This window comes from Fusarium venenatum (genome assembly GCF_020744135.1).
Source record: "Fusarium venenatum strain MPI-CAGE-CH-0201 chromosome Unknown EDB82scaffold_1, whole genome shotgun sequence".
NCBI classification, from domain to species: domain Eukaryota; kingdom Fungi; phylum Ascomycota; class Sordariomycetes; order Hypocreales; family Nectriaceae; genus Fusarium; species Fusarium venenatum.
The window spans coordinates 6553816-6568340 of NW_027072129.1; the positions used below are offsets into that span (position 1 = coordinate 6553816).

The 14525-nt window shown below is 48.3% G+C and overlaps 2 protein-coding genes across 2 annotated transcripts; both read right to left on the reverse strand.

Annotated features, from left to right (window-relative positions):
- Positions 1-957: 957 nt before the first annotated feature.
- EDB82DRAFT_543616 (uncharacterized protein) lies at positions 958-3280 on the reverse strand (the record flags this gene model as incomplete). The annotated part of the gene is made up of 3 exons (XM_065609382.1): positions 958-1106; positions 1338-3005; positions 3085-3280. 3 exons carry the CDS (start codon positions 3278-3280, stop codon positions 958-960), a joined length of 2013 nt encoding a protein of 670 aa, XP_065465694.1.
- Positions 3281-8018: 4738 nt separating this feature from the next.
- EDB82DRAFT_520958 (uncharacterized protein) lies at positions 8019-9148 on the reverse strand (the record flags this gene model as incomplete). Its single annotated transcript, XM_025729936.1, has 2 exons — positions 8019-8253; positions 8307-9148. The coding sequence occupies 2 exons, from the start codon at positions 9146-9148 to the stop codon at positions 8019-8021; spliced, it is 1077 nt and encodes a 358-aa protein (XP_025589111.1).
- Positions 9149-14525: the final 5377 nt, after the last annotated feature.

Genomic DNA, 14525 nt, shown 5'->3' on the forward strand with positions numbered 1-14525 from the left:
AAGCCCGTTCCCCAAGCTAACAAAACGGCTCGGGTCGCTGAACGCTAATAGCTCCAAGGGAGAGAATTACGGATCATGATATGTATGTTATCTCGTAATATGACCCCCTGGCTTGGATATCTCGGGTACGACTACCTTCAACACCATCAATGGACGGGATGTTGAATTAGTAAAGTTTAGTCCACGGTAGAGTTTGGCTCTAGACTGACAACCGCTTAGTTAAGCTCCAAACGTCGTCGTTGATAAACAACCAACGTCCTTTTAGTAGCCATTCCTTAACGCTTTTTAGTATGATCGCCCGCATGTGCCGTCCCGCTAGAAGTGCCACGAACTCTATCAACGTCCATGCAGCCCATTCCAAGACAAGACAATGTCACGCATTAGAATGACTTGATATTGTCAGAGCCAAAGCCAAAGTCAAACATGCAAAAGGGTCCAAGTGTAAATAGGCGAATTTGTTCAGCTCAGGTTCCAGACTCAACAACCAGTTTAATGCAGGGCCAGATAGATAGTGGGACCCCGCCTTGCCTTGTAAGAGAGAGCAATGCATCGTCAATTTGCCACAACCAAGATTATTTCTCTTTCTCCATCGTCAATGTCTTGGTTTGCATACCTCGGCTAGCAAGCGAACGTCGATATCCGTCCTAGCGAGATGGAGGTCGCTGAGAGAATACTACCTCGACACGCCCGATACTGGCTCGTTAGTCAACCTCAGTTCAACAGCATCAAAGCGCTCAAGCCCGACAACATGTATGGGCCATCAGGGTAACATAAAATTCAGTGTCCAACGGCATGTTCCCTATTGCACACCCGAGAGTTTCCCCGCCGAGTTTGAGTCAAGGACCCGCTGTTTGATTCGCAGGTTCATGTCCATGCACCTGATAAGTCTCAACTCTTCGTAGCGAGACCAAACTCTCCGATTCAAATATAAGTGACTACGGCACATGTTCTTCCGCACTATCGCCAATAGCTTTCTTTCTTTCTCCGCAACGTCATTTGCTGGGTCGAAACCTCAAGTTTCCCTAACCAGAACCCATGTGGTGGGCCAGGGGGCACTATCCTGCTGTTAAACCTCTTTTGCAACTTGACATATTCTGCCTTCCCCTCTAAGCGAAAGCGTTTTAGCTCAGTTAGCACATCTCTCATCCCTTCCAGCTCAACCCTTGAAGGCTCTTTGATCTCATGGGGCATGATCGCCATACACCACGCTGTGTGAAAGACTAATTCCGTCGAGGGCACGCCTGCTTGTACCTGAGCAGGGGAAGCGGGGCTAACATGATCACGCACTTTGTGATGCAGGGCCAACTTCCTATAATCACGGAACACAGGGTTCTTACTATCCTTGAGACCAATCCAAACTCGGATGCTCGTTGACTTCCCGTTCATCCATATGTCAATGTCCAAGTGGCTTGCTTCAGGTTGATCTAGGTCGTCTAGAGGAGGGAAGGAATCTTTTGGTAGTAAGTTGTAAATTGAGTTTGCGGGTGAAACAATTCGCGGGCGTTCCTGCTTAGCCTCGTCCTCGAAGAAGCTGAATCCCGTTTCGCCCGAATTCAGCAGTCGTTGAGCATCTATATCCTCTCCAAGGTATGAATCCTGTTCGTGGGGGTCTGGCTCGAACTCGAGCCGGAAGTGACGGAGCCCAGCCAAGACGCCAGGACCCCGCCGCGAAGACATATCGAAAATTGCACGCTCTTGAGCAGCCAGTAGTTTCAAGAAAGATATCAAGCTATCTATCAGTGGGCCGCTTGAGCGCCGCGGAATACAGGTAAGTGTCAAGGATTCTATACGTGGATTCATGTCGGGGATGAAAGCTTCGGGGAAGGCTTTTTTGACCCGAGGGAGTATCGAGCTCTCGCATACGTATAGACGAGCAAGAGCTGACAACTCGTCAATCTCCAGAGTAGGGATCCTTGTGACGATGGAATGGTGCAATTTTACGATCTTGAGGTTGGACGAGAACAAGGGTCGCAGGGTCCATGCAGCACAAAAGCCGTGCAGTTTTGCCATTTTCGGCCATGCCGCGGCGATTGCCTTGGAGTAGGGAATAAGTAGCATAGAATCGCAGCTGAAGCTCTGCAGATGCCCGCGGCAATGCGTCAATAGCTGCACGACTCCAAGGGACGAGATCTGGTTACCAGACAAGTTCAGATGCGTCAACCCCTGGGAACCCTGAAAACTGGACGGTGGGAGGTAGGGATCCTCGCCTTGGAGACCCCGGCAGACGCCGTCTGCCGAGTCGCACTTGGTGCGATCTCGTCCATCGAGTCTCTTGAGCAAATGTTCTTGTGGCAACGTATCATGAAGGTCATACGACGGTGCATCAGCCAGGTGTCGATTGGGATGACTGAAGGAGCCACTCCACTCAGACTCGATAATGCGTATGGGTGTTCCGAGAATAGGGGATGGACTTCCGAATTCCAGTTTACCCTCAACATCAAAGTGAATACTTGACCGTAAATCGGACGCGCACACACAGCGAGCCCCTATATGGTAAAGCGCTCTATCTGTTAGTTTGTTGTCTTCCAGATCTAAGCTCCAAAGACGAGTGCCAAAGCAATTAACCAAATTCTCAACCGCCGCATCGTCAACCTCCTTGCTTTGGAGTTTGAGCACGCGGAGTTCCGGCAGAGTTCCGTTCTGAAAAAGGGGCCAAATAGAACCTGAGATGCGAGAGAGGTCGAGATACACCAATCCCTGGAGAGAGGATACGAGTTTTGTGGATAGCGATAGAGGACAGTCCGGCATGCTCAACAACTGAACTTGCCGGCCAGCTTCGGACAGGAACTTGGAAGGGTCAAGATCCTCGTAGCCATTGATAAGAACGCAATTCATGTTAGGAAAGAATCTGATAGCATTTTTCAGGCTGGCATTAAGTTTGTTAGCAATGCTGAGAGAGCAAGTGCCCCTAATGGAGCGAGTGTCCAAGACTCGAACAAGACTTGCTGTTTCGGATCGTATCCGGTCCAGCTGGCCCAAGACTATACCGACTAGCCAGTCTAGATCTGGTAAAATAAGTGAGAAATTGATTGAAAAAAGTAGACTACGTTGACTTGTCGCACTGCTCGGCTCGCGCGGGCTTACCATGTTCTGAATCACAACCTGCAATTCTGTCTGAGCTCGTGCCCGGAAGACGTCCCCATATTCGCGGGGCGAATATCTCCCAGAATCGACGATTTACACGGCAAAGAGCGGCAAAGTCATTTGGTGGAATGTATGGAATAACAAGACGGATCCAGTCTGGGGACACTGCGTCTTGGTAGGATGGAAGCGAAGCCATCACGACCCAATGCAGCAGCTTACACTGACTGACATTGGACCACAGTAGGGAAGTAACCAGTGTTCGGCGAACTGGATAACGGGCAGGCAGGATAGTACCAAAACGGTATGGACAGACTATAGGAATAGGGTCTCTGAAGATCAAAGGTAGGCCACTCAGACAAAGGCTGATAAAAAGGCTCCGTTCCTCAGCTGATGATGTGAGAGAAGAGGTGAGGTGGAGATTGATGATGGTCGGAGAGAGGCCGTTATTTTGGTTGTTCCTATTGGTTAGCAGACACTACCTCCGCTCAGGCCGCCTCTGACGCTGTGGCCGATGGTCACGGCAGGCACAAGCCACTGGAAAACGGTGCCAAGCTGCCAAGATCAGAAGTTACAGGGGTAAATCAGCCACCAGTCTACTGTGTGATCGGATAAACAGTGTACTGTACTGTCATACTTTAACAGGTTTAGGTGATAATCCCACTGATAAGTGCCTGCTGTCATCAGTGCTACCTGTTGGGTCAGGTTGACGTATGATTTCATGTCAACTGCAGACTAACAAGCTCCTGTCATTCTGTCACTCCGAGATCGATGTAACGCTGCGAGTTTGACAGACTCGGTACATGGTAACAGACAAGAGAGCTATCATTCTCACCCCATCCATGTACTGTATCTTGCATTGCAATCATATCTAGTCCAATCCCACAATAAACATGTATCCGTAATAATGCAGGTAATATCCCCTGTCTCTCATTACCAAAGCCCAACCAATTCTACGCATTCTTTCCCCGCGATCTATCATATTTTGCAAAACAAACCATCCACGAGGTCAACTAGATGGCGGAACCCATATCCCGGCTTCCGTTTTGTCAAGTCGCAGATAGTAGTTCATATGCAATGCAATGCATATGCAATCTGTTGCTGCTACTGCACAAAATCAGCCTCAGCCAAGACGCCCCCTCCACAGTGACACGATAACCACTCCACTGAACTTTCTACATACAGACGACAATACAGGGATCGTGGGCAAATGTAGTACCCAATTGAGTTAGCATTTTATTTATTTTTTATTCCTCGTCTCTTTCTGTATGATAAACGCATCATAGAACACTATCACAACTCATTTGTTTTAATTAGTAGCTGCACGACTACCATACATGTTTGCATTCCTGCGACAACCGCAAAAGAAGAAAAGAGGAAGTATGATTAACCATAGCCTTGGATCATGCATCCCCAACTGCAATAGCTTGGTCAGCTCTATTCCTTTTTGTTGACCAAGTCCTGCATTGGCCAAGTTTTCCCAGTTCGGATGATGAAGAACCCGGCGTAGATCAGTTTGATATAATACACATCATTTATTCTACTCTATATCTGTCTGTCGGCTTTGGCTGAGTATCGGATCTACAGTGCATTGCAGGGGCGTCAGTATGTATTTCCATACTTGGCAACTCTGACTGGAACTAAATATATTCTAAATCTGCCACCACTGCACTGAATATTCCCTCACATACGGCACAGTAGCCAGAAAACTAAATCAACATATGCAATTCGTCAAATTTCCATGTTTGTGCGATAGACTCAAAGTCCGCCCAAACTCTGTTTGATCAAGTGCCGGAACACACAGACTTATCGAGGGTCAGGTCAAAACTGCGGGCGCACGCCAGAGGGCCAAGAAAACAACGCCCCCCACCACAAAGTGAAGCCTTTCCCGCAACTCAATAATACTTAGTCTTGTCCCCTGTCTCCTTGCCCCCCTGCCCCGATTAGCTTCAGCGCCGGTCTTCTTTTAGCGACAGTGGGTTTTGTCGGGGTTTCCTTTATTCCCGATCTGCTAGCATTTTGATCTTTGCAGGGTTCTTTGACAGGCAGGCAGATGACATGTGACTTACCAAGATTCGCAGTCGTATTCTTCTGTTTTTGTGACAAGGTCGAGGTATTGCGAGGACAAGTTATTCCGAGATGCGATGTGAATACTTGGTCTAAGAGTGACATCCAAAACATATTACTTGTCAGATTCTCCTCTTTTCTCAGCTCGAGGTTGGGTAAATTGACAATATCGGCATGTCTGAATTCTCCTGTGCAAACGCGCAATGGCCAAATATCTCATAATCCAGAATAGGTTAAGTCCCAATCCTCAATGTGCAAAAGAGGCGATCTCGAGTCCAAGTCGATCATATCACGTTGTGTCAGGTTCTAGTAAATTCTTCCCCTCTCTGTCAGTCCCGTCTTGTTGGGTCTCATCTCAGCTCATTCCACAAAGACAAATACTAATTCGACCATGACGGTCCCTGATCGACGCCAGGTCTCATCCTCATGCGAACCTCGTTCATTTTGCAGTTAGTCAAGGGGGGGAAAGGGTTTGTGCAGCAGGCTGGGAAACCTTAACCGGTGCCGCAAAACATTACGAGAGCAAAATAAAGGGTCCAAGGGTTTTGTATCAGCCTCCATCTCAGCCATGGCATCCAGGGCAGCCAACTAGACTCTTGTGTTGGAGTGGATATGAATCATAACACAAGCTATACACTACTATACACTATGCAAATGACCCTTAAACGGCTCAACCTAACAAAGCACTAATTTGGATGATCCCTTCTGTTTGTGAGCTTTGACGTAACTTAGATCCCGGAGTAGTTGTTTTACACCAAGGATCGGCAGGCCAAGTATCACATTATTGCTATAGATTACCTACAACATCATATCATATCATATTATGTCACGTCAAGTCAAGTCATCAACGTGCCGTCAGGTTTTGCCATTTCACATCCTCCATGTCTCCTTGCCTATCATATCACAAACTAGCCTAGCACTTTTTATTCTCCCCAGAATGGAAACTCCAAGCAACTGTGATAAGACGGGTTGCATACCTCTCCCTGTAGCCCTACTGAATTAGGCCTTGTGCTTCCTAATCCATTTTATGTAACGGCACTATTTATGCAGGATCATGTCTCCGCGTAGCCCCATACCCCTGGACAATCGTGGAGTAGAGACAACCTGTGAATGGCCAGCAAACTCAGTGATTTTCCTCAACAGGTAGGAGTTTTTGTCTCCCCACCACCGGCAGTGAAGCCTACAAGCCGGGCATCTTTAGTTCAAAAGAGTTCTGTTCCCCATTTGAATTGTTGCTGAGAGTAATTCAGCCTACATAATCTCAGTGGACTGCACTAGTGAGTAACTATAGCTTCGTTGTGCGGTGTACCTATGCAATGTAATAGTTTAGTAGATTGACCCTACCATCTCGTCAAATCAACATTCCTCGGAAAGGTAGCAAAGACCGTTGGCATTCCCCCCGTCTCAGTCGCCTCGCGATTTGCAAATCAGAAACCGTTTGACATGTTTCTTTTCTGAGCTCCCGCGACCCAGATCAATCTTAATGCTAAGACACGAACAACCAATTATACATTGACTCGGAATCTTGAGCCGCCAATTGTGTCTGGCTTGTTCACTAGCCACATCAGATTGATCCTTCTTCCAATCCCTATCTGTCATATATCATATCCGAAAGCCATCGGGGGCCTCGAGTGTAGGTACGTACTTTATAACCCCTGCTCCCAGCCTCAAAAGCAAACCTGGGGCCGTCCCGGCGCAGTGGGAAGGGATGTTACACTGAATCGGAATCTCCTCGTCAGAAGCAATAGGAAGCAAGGTCAGTGCTCCTCGGTCCGGGACTGGTCTCTCAACCAGAAAGGTGACTTGCGGATCGGCAGGCTGCTGTGCCCAGAGATCTGAGACATATACTATGGGATCCTTCTGTCCATTTTTTGCTGCGAATTCATGGCATGTGCCGACTAAAAACGCAACCTGGACGCCTGATGCGTAATAACTCCTCCAAGCCTTTTCTTTCAACCATGGTCCGTCACTTATGATATCTTCCAAACCTCAGATGCTGTAGGAATACGTAGGATAACGTCCATTGGTTAATTTGGACCTTGCGTATGTCGACCAATCGTCCAACATGTACATGCCTCGATAATCAAACACTGTATGCAATAATTTGAGCTCCAGCTTTGACTTGCTCCTCAGCAAATGCAGCAAATTTTCAGGCAGAAGTACAGCTGGATGTCGAACTCGCTGCCCATATCCTTCTTGTGCCAGCTATGGCGCTGACCCCCGCATCGATATTATTCACAGGAGCAAATGCGTGGAAAGATTTTGTGTTTGAGTAATTTTTTCATTACTGAATCTGAGCTGTGGCAACTTAAACCGCAGTTTTGATTCTCAAGATAAATAAAATGGTAGTAAAGTCGAAAAGAACAAGTAAATACGAGAAATTTCCACAACGCCAAGAAATCAGAGAACCTCCAAGTAAACGCCAAATAAAAAAAACACCATATTGTGTGATAACAACGTAATCATGCAAAAGTAAAGCCAACCAGATACATCCTTTGCGCCGTCTCTTAATCGTACATGCAATTACAACATCTTGCCTTGGAAAAGACTCTTCCAGTATCTTTCCTGGTATTGTTCTCGCTCCTGAGTCTTTGACGCGGAGGCGTCAAGATGACGGCCGGACTGCAGATGCTGCAGTGTTTCTTTTTCCAGGCTCCGTTTTTATGTATCGTGGTGTGTAGGTGTGGACAAATATGTAAGTGTGTGTGTCTGTCTGTTATGTGTGGGTCCCCGATCGAGAAAAGAAAGCGGGTCGAGCGCTGATGTCTCATATGAATGTGGCGCCCTCAACTCTTCTCTTTTCTCTTCAGTGGCGACTGGCAATGTCCTTGAAGTAAGGTACCCGACCTAGATGAACCAGGGAGACAAGCTCAGTAGTCTGAGCTCCGCTTTTCACCAGTCTTAGATTTTGATGGTGCTCGTCGCTTCCTGCTTCGCTCCTCTTGCTCGATCACTGGGACTGCAGCAGGGATAAACTCCACGCCGCGGTTACGGCTGTTAGGTCGTGCGTGCAACTTGCGGTGGTTGTTAAGGTTGTCTTGGCGGTTGAACTGGTCCTTCCCGCAGAACTCGCACGAGAAACGATTAGGTCCTTCACCGTGAAAGCTATTCATTGTTAGCCACTATACTCAGACATAGAGTAACTACGATAAACTTACGTTTGCTTGTGACGCTTCAGGTGCTCGTTTCGTCGGAAAGCCTTGTGGCAGCCAGGGTAATCGCACTTACACATGGCTCTTCGAACCACGTCAACTTGCGAAGAGTCAGGCTTGATGGATCGCTTCTTTGATGATCGTATCTGAGCTCGCTGTAGCTCGTTGGTCTTTTGCTGAATCTCGTGCACAATCATCGATCTCTGAGATTTCATGCAGTTCGGAGAGTTGATCTCATGAAGGGGGTATCCCAGGGGAGACTGCGAGTGTCGGTCAAGATCAAACGAGTCAGGGCCGTTGAAAAGCTGTCGGTTGGTGAAAAAGGAGATTGGGCTATCGTTGGCACAAGACCATGATGAGCTAGTCTCTGCAGCCTCAGATCCTGAGATGCTTTGGGTTGGTGTCATCATGAAAGAGGCATCCGGGGAATAGTACATGCCAAAGGAGTTTGATGGTGTTACAGATCCCATCGAGCCATGATGAGCCATATTCATGTCCATCATGTGGTCATATTCGAAGCCAAGCCCCTCTCGCTTCATAGGTGTGTTGGGGAGAGTGTCAGAGAACGACATGTGCTCGGGCTCAGACTTGATGGGGCCAGGCATGTATTTGCCCATTGCTGAGGAAGGAGGAGTCAGCTCAGCTCGATGAGAGACTGAGTTGTAAGGGCTGTCAAAGTCCATGTTGCCAAATTCATGAGGGGTTGAACGTCGTGATGTAGGAGTGAAAGGGTCGTAAGCCGATGAAGCTGAAGAGAAGCTTGTTGTGGTCGAGGGGCAGGACATGGGCTGGCTGCACAGGTTGAAGCTGTCATCCATGTCAAATCGGAAATCTGCCTCGTACTGCATCTTGATACGGAGGAGTTTTGGTAGAAGGGGTCAAGAGGTGAGAGATGTTTAAGGATGTATGTGAATATGTCTTAAGTTGAAGAAGGGTGAAAGTGTTCAACGTTCGTGTAAGAGTTGAGTAGAACAATTGAAAGGTTGGATGAGTTCAATTGTCTGGTGAGTCTGAACGGGAATGCTTTTTCGTCTTTGGGGACGGACGCCCTTGAAGATATAGATATGCGGCGGAATGAAGTACACTGCTTCGACCTATGGTCTTAAGACAGACAAGACTATAAACTCAACCACCCGCAGATCCCTGATCACAGTCGGTGCAGCTAGTAGGGGACCCGCGAGACACTACTATGATAAAAGTAAATCAAGGGCAAGAATGCTAGCCAGGGTCAACAGTCTTGGTTCAAATTCAGATCGAGATCTCTGTTTAGACAGGCAGGGCGGGAGAGGCGTGATCCACCATGAACAAGTGGGTTTATTGCTCGCATAGAGAGAAGCAATGTTTTGGGTGAGGATGTGTCAGTTGAGATAAACCGTCCCTGAGTATGTTTCGCCAGGATCTCAACGCCCTCACCTGGGCCAGACTAGCTGTCAAATAGTTGAACTAAACGACAACAGGGCAATTAGGAAAAGGACCTATGATGAGCTGGGAACTTAGTCCAAGCTGCTTCCTCTATGCAGTTGACCAAAGCTCAAGCCAAGCTTAGGCATGGCAACTACTCGAAAAATAGGAACAAGGTGCTTGACAAGAACAAAGACGCATAGCATAGTTGTGAGAGCCGACTTGACTAAGCGTTGAGATATGGAGTAAGGTGGGCGTGCCCAGACCACATCCCTGACACTGGGGTGGTTCCTCGTCTAGGCTTGGGACCACCCCCCTTGACGAAACCCTGCCCCTGTTGTGCTGAGGCCCTGGACCATGTTGCGGATCCTGGCAAGAACGGGAGTGGTGTGCGATGTGTCGACCAGCACTGAGAGATGAAAAAGACTCGAAGTCAAAGAGGTAACAGATTCGGTCCCTGCATGAAATGGACGAACATAACCCCAGGGGTGGACGGTTAGGACTGACGCCAACCCTCCATCTCGTACATCCGCGCATCAGCCACTGGGCTTGACAAGATGTCGGGCACGCCCACTCTAGTCAAAATCCTGGAAATTCGATTGTAAAGGGTTTTGTGGGTGGCCCAAGTCTGTTGTACATACATAGTAGGTCTTTTCCTTTGTTAGCTTACTTGCCTCCGACTGCAATGGGTAGCTTGTCGAGGAATGGTCAAGGCCTGGAATGGGGCAAGTGAAATCCACGTTCAGAAAGACCTCGAGGTGAGACAGGTCTACTCGTGTTGAGAGGACATAAAGTTGCTGTTCCTGAGTGTGCCTGGATGTGTAGCTTCTTTAGAGAAACATGCCCCGTACCGTGGTCTTTGGTGCTCCATATTAGACTCCCTTGGATTGAAGGCAAGAGGGTATGATGGTGCAATGTCTCCGCAGACAGGTGAAGATGTGGAGTTTAAAAAGTTAACCAACACAGAAGAGCAATGTGCTATGCACGAAAAGCAATACGCGATGCAGGTCTCACCCAAAACGAAAGGGACCTGCGGCTGTTCCTGGCGGCGCATTATCAATGGAGAGATAATGATGTGATAGACTCTTATCCGAACACAGAAGAACAATCTACTGTTCCTCTATAGATCGACGTAGACCCTGATCCGACGAAGCGTCTCAGAGCGTTGGAAACAAACTGCAGGTTGGGAGGTCTTCCAAGAGTCCAAGAGAGCATAGGCTGGTCATTGGATGACAGGTTGGCCGCCACCTCTTTGTCAGCGACACAACCTTTCCCCTCAGATAACATACCAGAACTGTTGGGTTCTTGTGCGCTTCGGGGACGGATGTCGTCGGTGATTGTCTGTCAAGAATCCGAAAGTTGGGTAATGCAAGCGAGGGCAGTACAGTCCGACGCTAAAACGGCTAAATTTGCGGATGTGACAGGAGTGAAGTTGCCTGGATGGTTATGCGGGGCGAAATCAATGGACAAGGTACCATTCGTAGTGCGTGCTAGCTACTCCGTCGAGTATAGAGATTAGGTTCATACTGACAGTTGAAAACGCGTCGACCTGGTATAGACCCCTGTTTTGTTTAACGTAGCTGGGTCGACTTATTCCTCTGGAAGGCCCTGTTGTGGCTGCACGCACGGAGCGTGTTATGACAGCACAGTACAAACCCCGACCTCAACTGGCATTATAATGGACTGTAAGGATTGCTCACCAATGGAGGACTATGACAGTATGTGTTCGGCCGAAGGTCAGGCAGAGCTGATGTTGGTGCTTAATTGTACTGACAATTCGAATTCAATGCTCTTGTCGACGGAGTTGTGGTCAGGTCAATAGTGTTGACTGCCCTCGAGTTTGTCATTTCTTTTGTGTTCATGTTTGCCAGTATCTCCAACTCTATCCAGTCCATGCTGGACATTCGAAGGAGGGGTTGAGGGGTTATCGTTTCGATTCTTGGCTCATTAATTGCTGCGCTCCCTGTGAACGCGAACGCGCTCGGGTCTGTGATAAGGGTGAGGGCATAACAAAGGGACAAATGGAGACACCACGTTAGTTAGTAGATTGCGTGAGTGTCTGGCGCAAGCACTAACGCGAGGCTCGGGACGGTAGTGCGACCACTAGATAAGAGTCCTGGAGATGTCGTACGTCCACGAATCGCAGAACCACATTGTCTGATCTGCCTTGTCAGCTATGAATGACACTGTCCTGTCTGTCGTGCCTAGTGCCGGGTGATCTTCCGGGGGAGCGACCCAGCGATCCACGAGAAATCTAGGAACGAAAACAGGGTTCAAGGACAGGGAGAGGCGTTCGTAGATCTGATGCCCCACAGAAGTCGCTATCGGACGGTACGAATTTTCACACCCCCGTCTTGGCTGTTGATGGCTGGCAAGACACCCATGGTGGGCGGGACAGGGATTATAGGTGATATATCAGTTTTTTTCTCCTTTGGGTACAGCAATGCGCAGAATACTAGTAGCTGAAGCTGAAGCTGATGAAGTTGTGAACACAGGACTCAACTGAATGGGTCATTCTAAAGTACTAACTGGATGCCTGAGGATGGCCGCCCACTATCGTACTTGCCCTCACTATATACGTGCAGTAGGTCACAAATGAAAACTACCTAAATATTGGGAAACAGTGCAATTCGTCATAATAGTTTAATCTCATGCAGCATATTTTCAGGTTTTTCTCGTGAAATATGATAGCTTCAGCCCCCTTCCATATACGGCAATATCTCATTTAATTGATCCATAGCCATTGTAATTCAACTGCATACCCAGCATCTGCAATCCCTTGTCATCCCATATTCTAGCTAAGTTATGGACGCTTCATACAGCCCAGGGCTGAAATGGGTTCCCCTCTGTTGGGTCCGAATTGCTTCTTATCATATCTACTTCCCGTACAATCTCAATGCGATTACTATTGCAACGAGGCCCAGGCTCAACAACAAGCACTTTACAATACCGCCTGCTCCGAGCACTTACACCAGGTCATACCCTGTTTCCGCTGACCGATCATCGACAACGTCAGCTCGGCTCAAATTGAATGGACACTATTTCCTGGCAGGACTGAAATCGAGGCCCATAATGCGGCCAATGCAGCCTGCTTCCCCAGCGCCGTTGGTGCCGCTCAGTCCAAGTACACGTACGCATACGAGTTACCCGACGAGAAAGATAGATATTTATGCCAAGAGGTTAGTATATGTGATGTGCCGATCACACTCAGCTACTTGATAACTTGACAGCTGTAAACCCCAGAAGTAGATATCTTGTCGGAGTTCCTCTTCCTCTCTTGTGTTCATCATGCCATCATAGACTTATAACCTCTCTATCTACAGAGTCTCACCAGAGATTCGGCCTCTCATCCGCAGAGTTTCTCTTCCAATCAGAGTCTTGGTCTCACATCAAAACGCCATCAGTCCCCAACACCAACCAAGTTTCTGTGTCGGATTTCGAGACTTTAAAGATGATCAGTCATATTCTCTAACGGACTGGCCTACCACTACTTACTATGTAATGAGATGCTCTGCACATTACTCCACAGCCGTTTGTGCTTTTTCTGGAGCTAGTCTCGCTAATGATGGATAGAAGGACTGGCCGCTTCTTAGTAACGCCAGCTGGGGGATCTTCTCAACTGTGCCCCTAGGAAGCCCAACGTTGTCGAACTGACTTTGGCCTATCGCCGTGGCTCAAACGTATCCCTTTGCCCCATAACTATTGGGCAATCTGGCGTCCCATTTATTGCCAATTCAGTCTCTCTCCCTCTTTGCAAAACCCATACACTATTGCTCTCCCTCGCCCTCGGCGTTGGTCGATTTATTATCTTGTTAGGTTTCGTGCAGTATCAACAGCTTGCCGTCCACACTACTGTACCTCAAGTCAGAAGCGGGTTAATGCTGACGAATTGGTGGCATTTCATGTGAACTGCTAGCTGTTGCTCCCGCCGTGGCTTTTTTTTTTTTTTTTTTGTTCAGGCGTGGACAAGTATGACAGACAAGACTGCGACAAGTTAATACAACTGGTGTCTACACGGCGGCCCCAGCATTTCACCTGGTTGGACTGAGATATGATACACGAATGGATAACTTACTGCCCATGTTGCCGCGGGCAGGCAATCGGCTTTAGCTGTGGAATCCTTAGCTCGTTTCTTCTCCATCATAAGAACCGTCATCCGGGGTCTACGAATTCTGGCCCGGGCTCTTTTAAGACTCTCAGGGCTGAGAGACTGTTGGGCTCCCACCGAAAGCATTCGGTCCAGATGCCTACCTATTCAGGCAGGTATCTTAGCTGCTTAAGTCTGACATATCCTCATGCTGAAGGCTAGGGAGGTTATTCAAGTACATTCAGGTATTAGACGGCTCCATGATTACCTGGGTTCCATTTTTGCAGCCCACCTACCTCGGTCGCGATTCAATTCCATGACAGCAAGTCGCATCTAGACCGGCCGATGCCGGCTCTTTCTTGTGATGTAATTGAGGTGACTTCGGATCGCCGATGTGCTCCTCTTTGGAGATTGAATGGCATCTGGCAGTTTTGGTGCTCTCCAAAGATCGGGGTTACACCGCAGCCGCTGTTACATCCGCTGTGAATCTCCCGCTCCAAAGATGGGACCAGACTGGGAATACTCAGGGGTCCGAAGCATTCCCTGCCTGTCTGCTCCAATCTGCGCCTACATACTTGAGGCTTGTTCGATGCAGCAGCCATCCGAAACCTGGGCTGTACGTCATCTGCGTCTTTCTGCTGCATTTCTAAGGAACTCGACCGTTGACGCCACAAGCTGTAGAAATCTTGAACGTGTCACAGCATTTAACCGTCGGGACAATACGTCGTTTTCGCCAT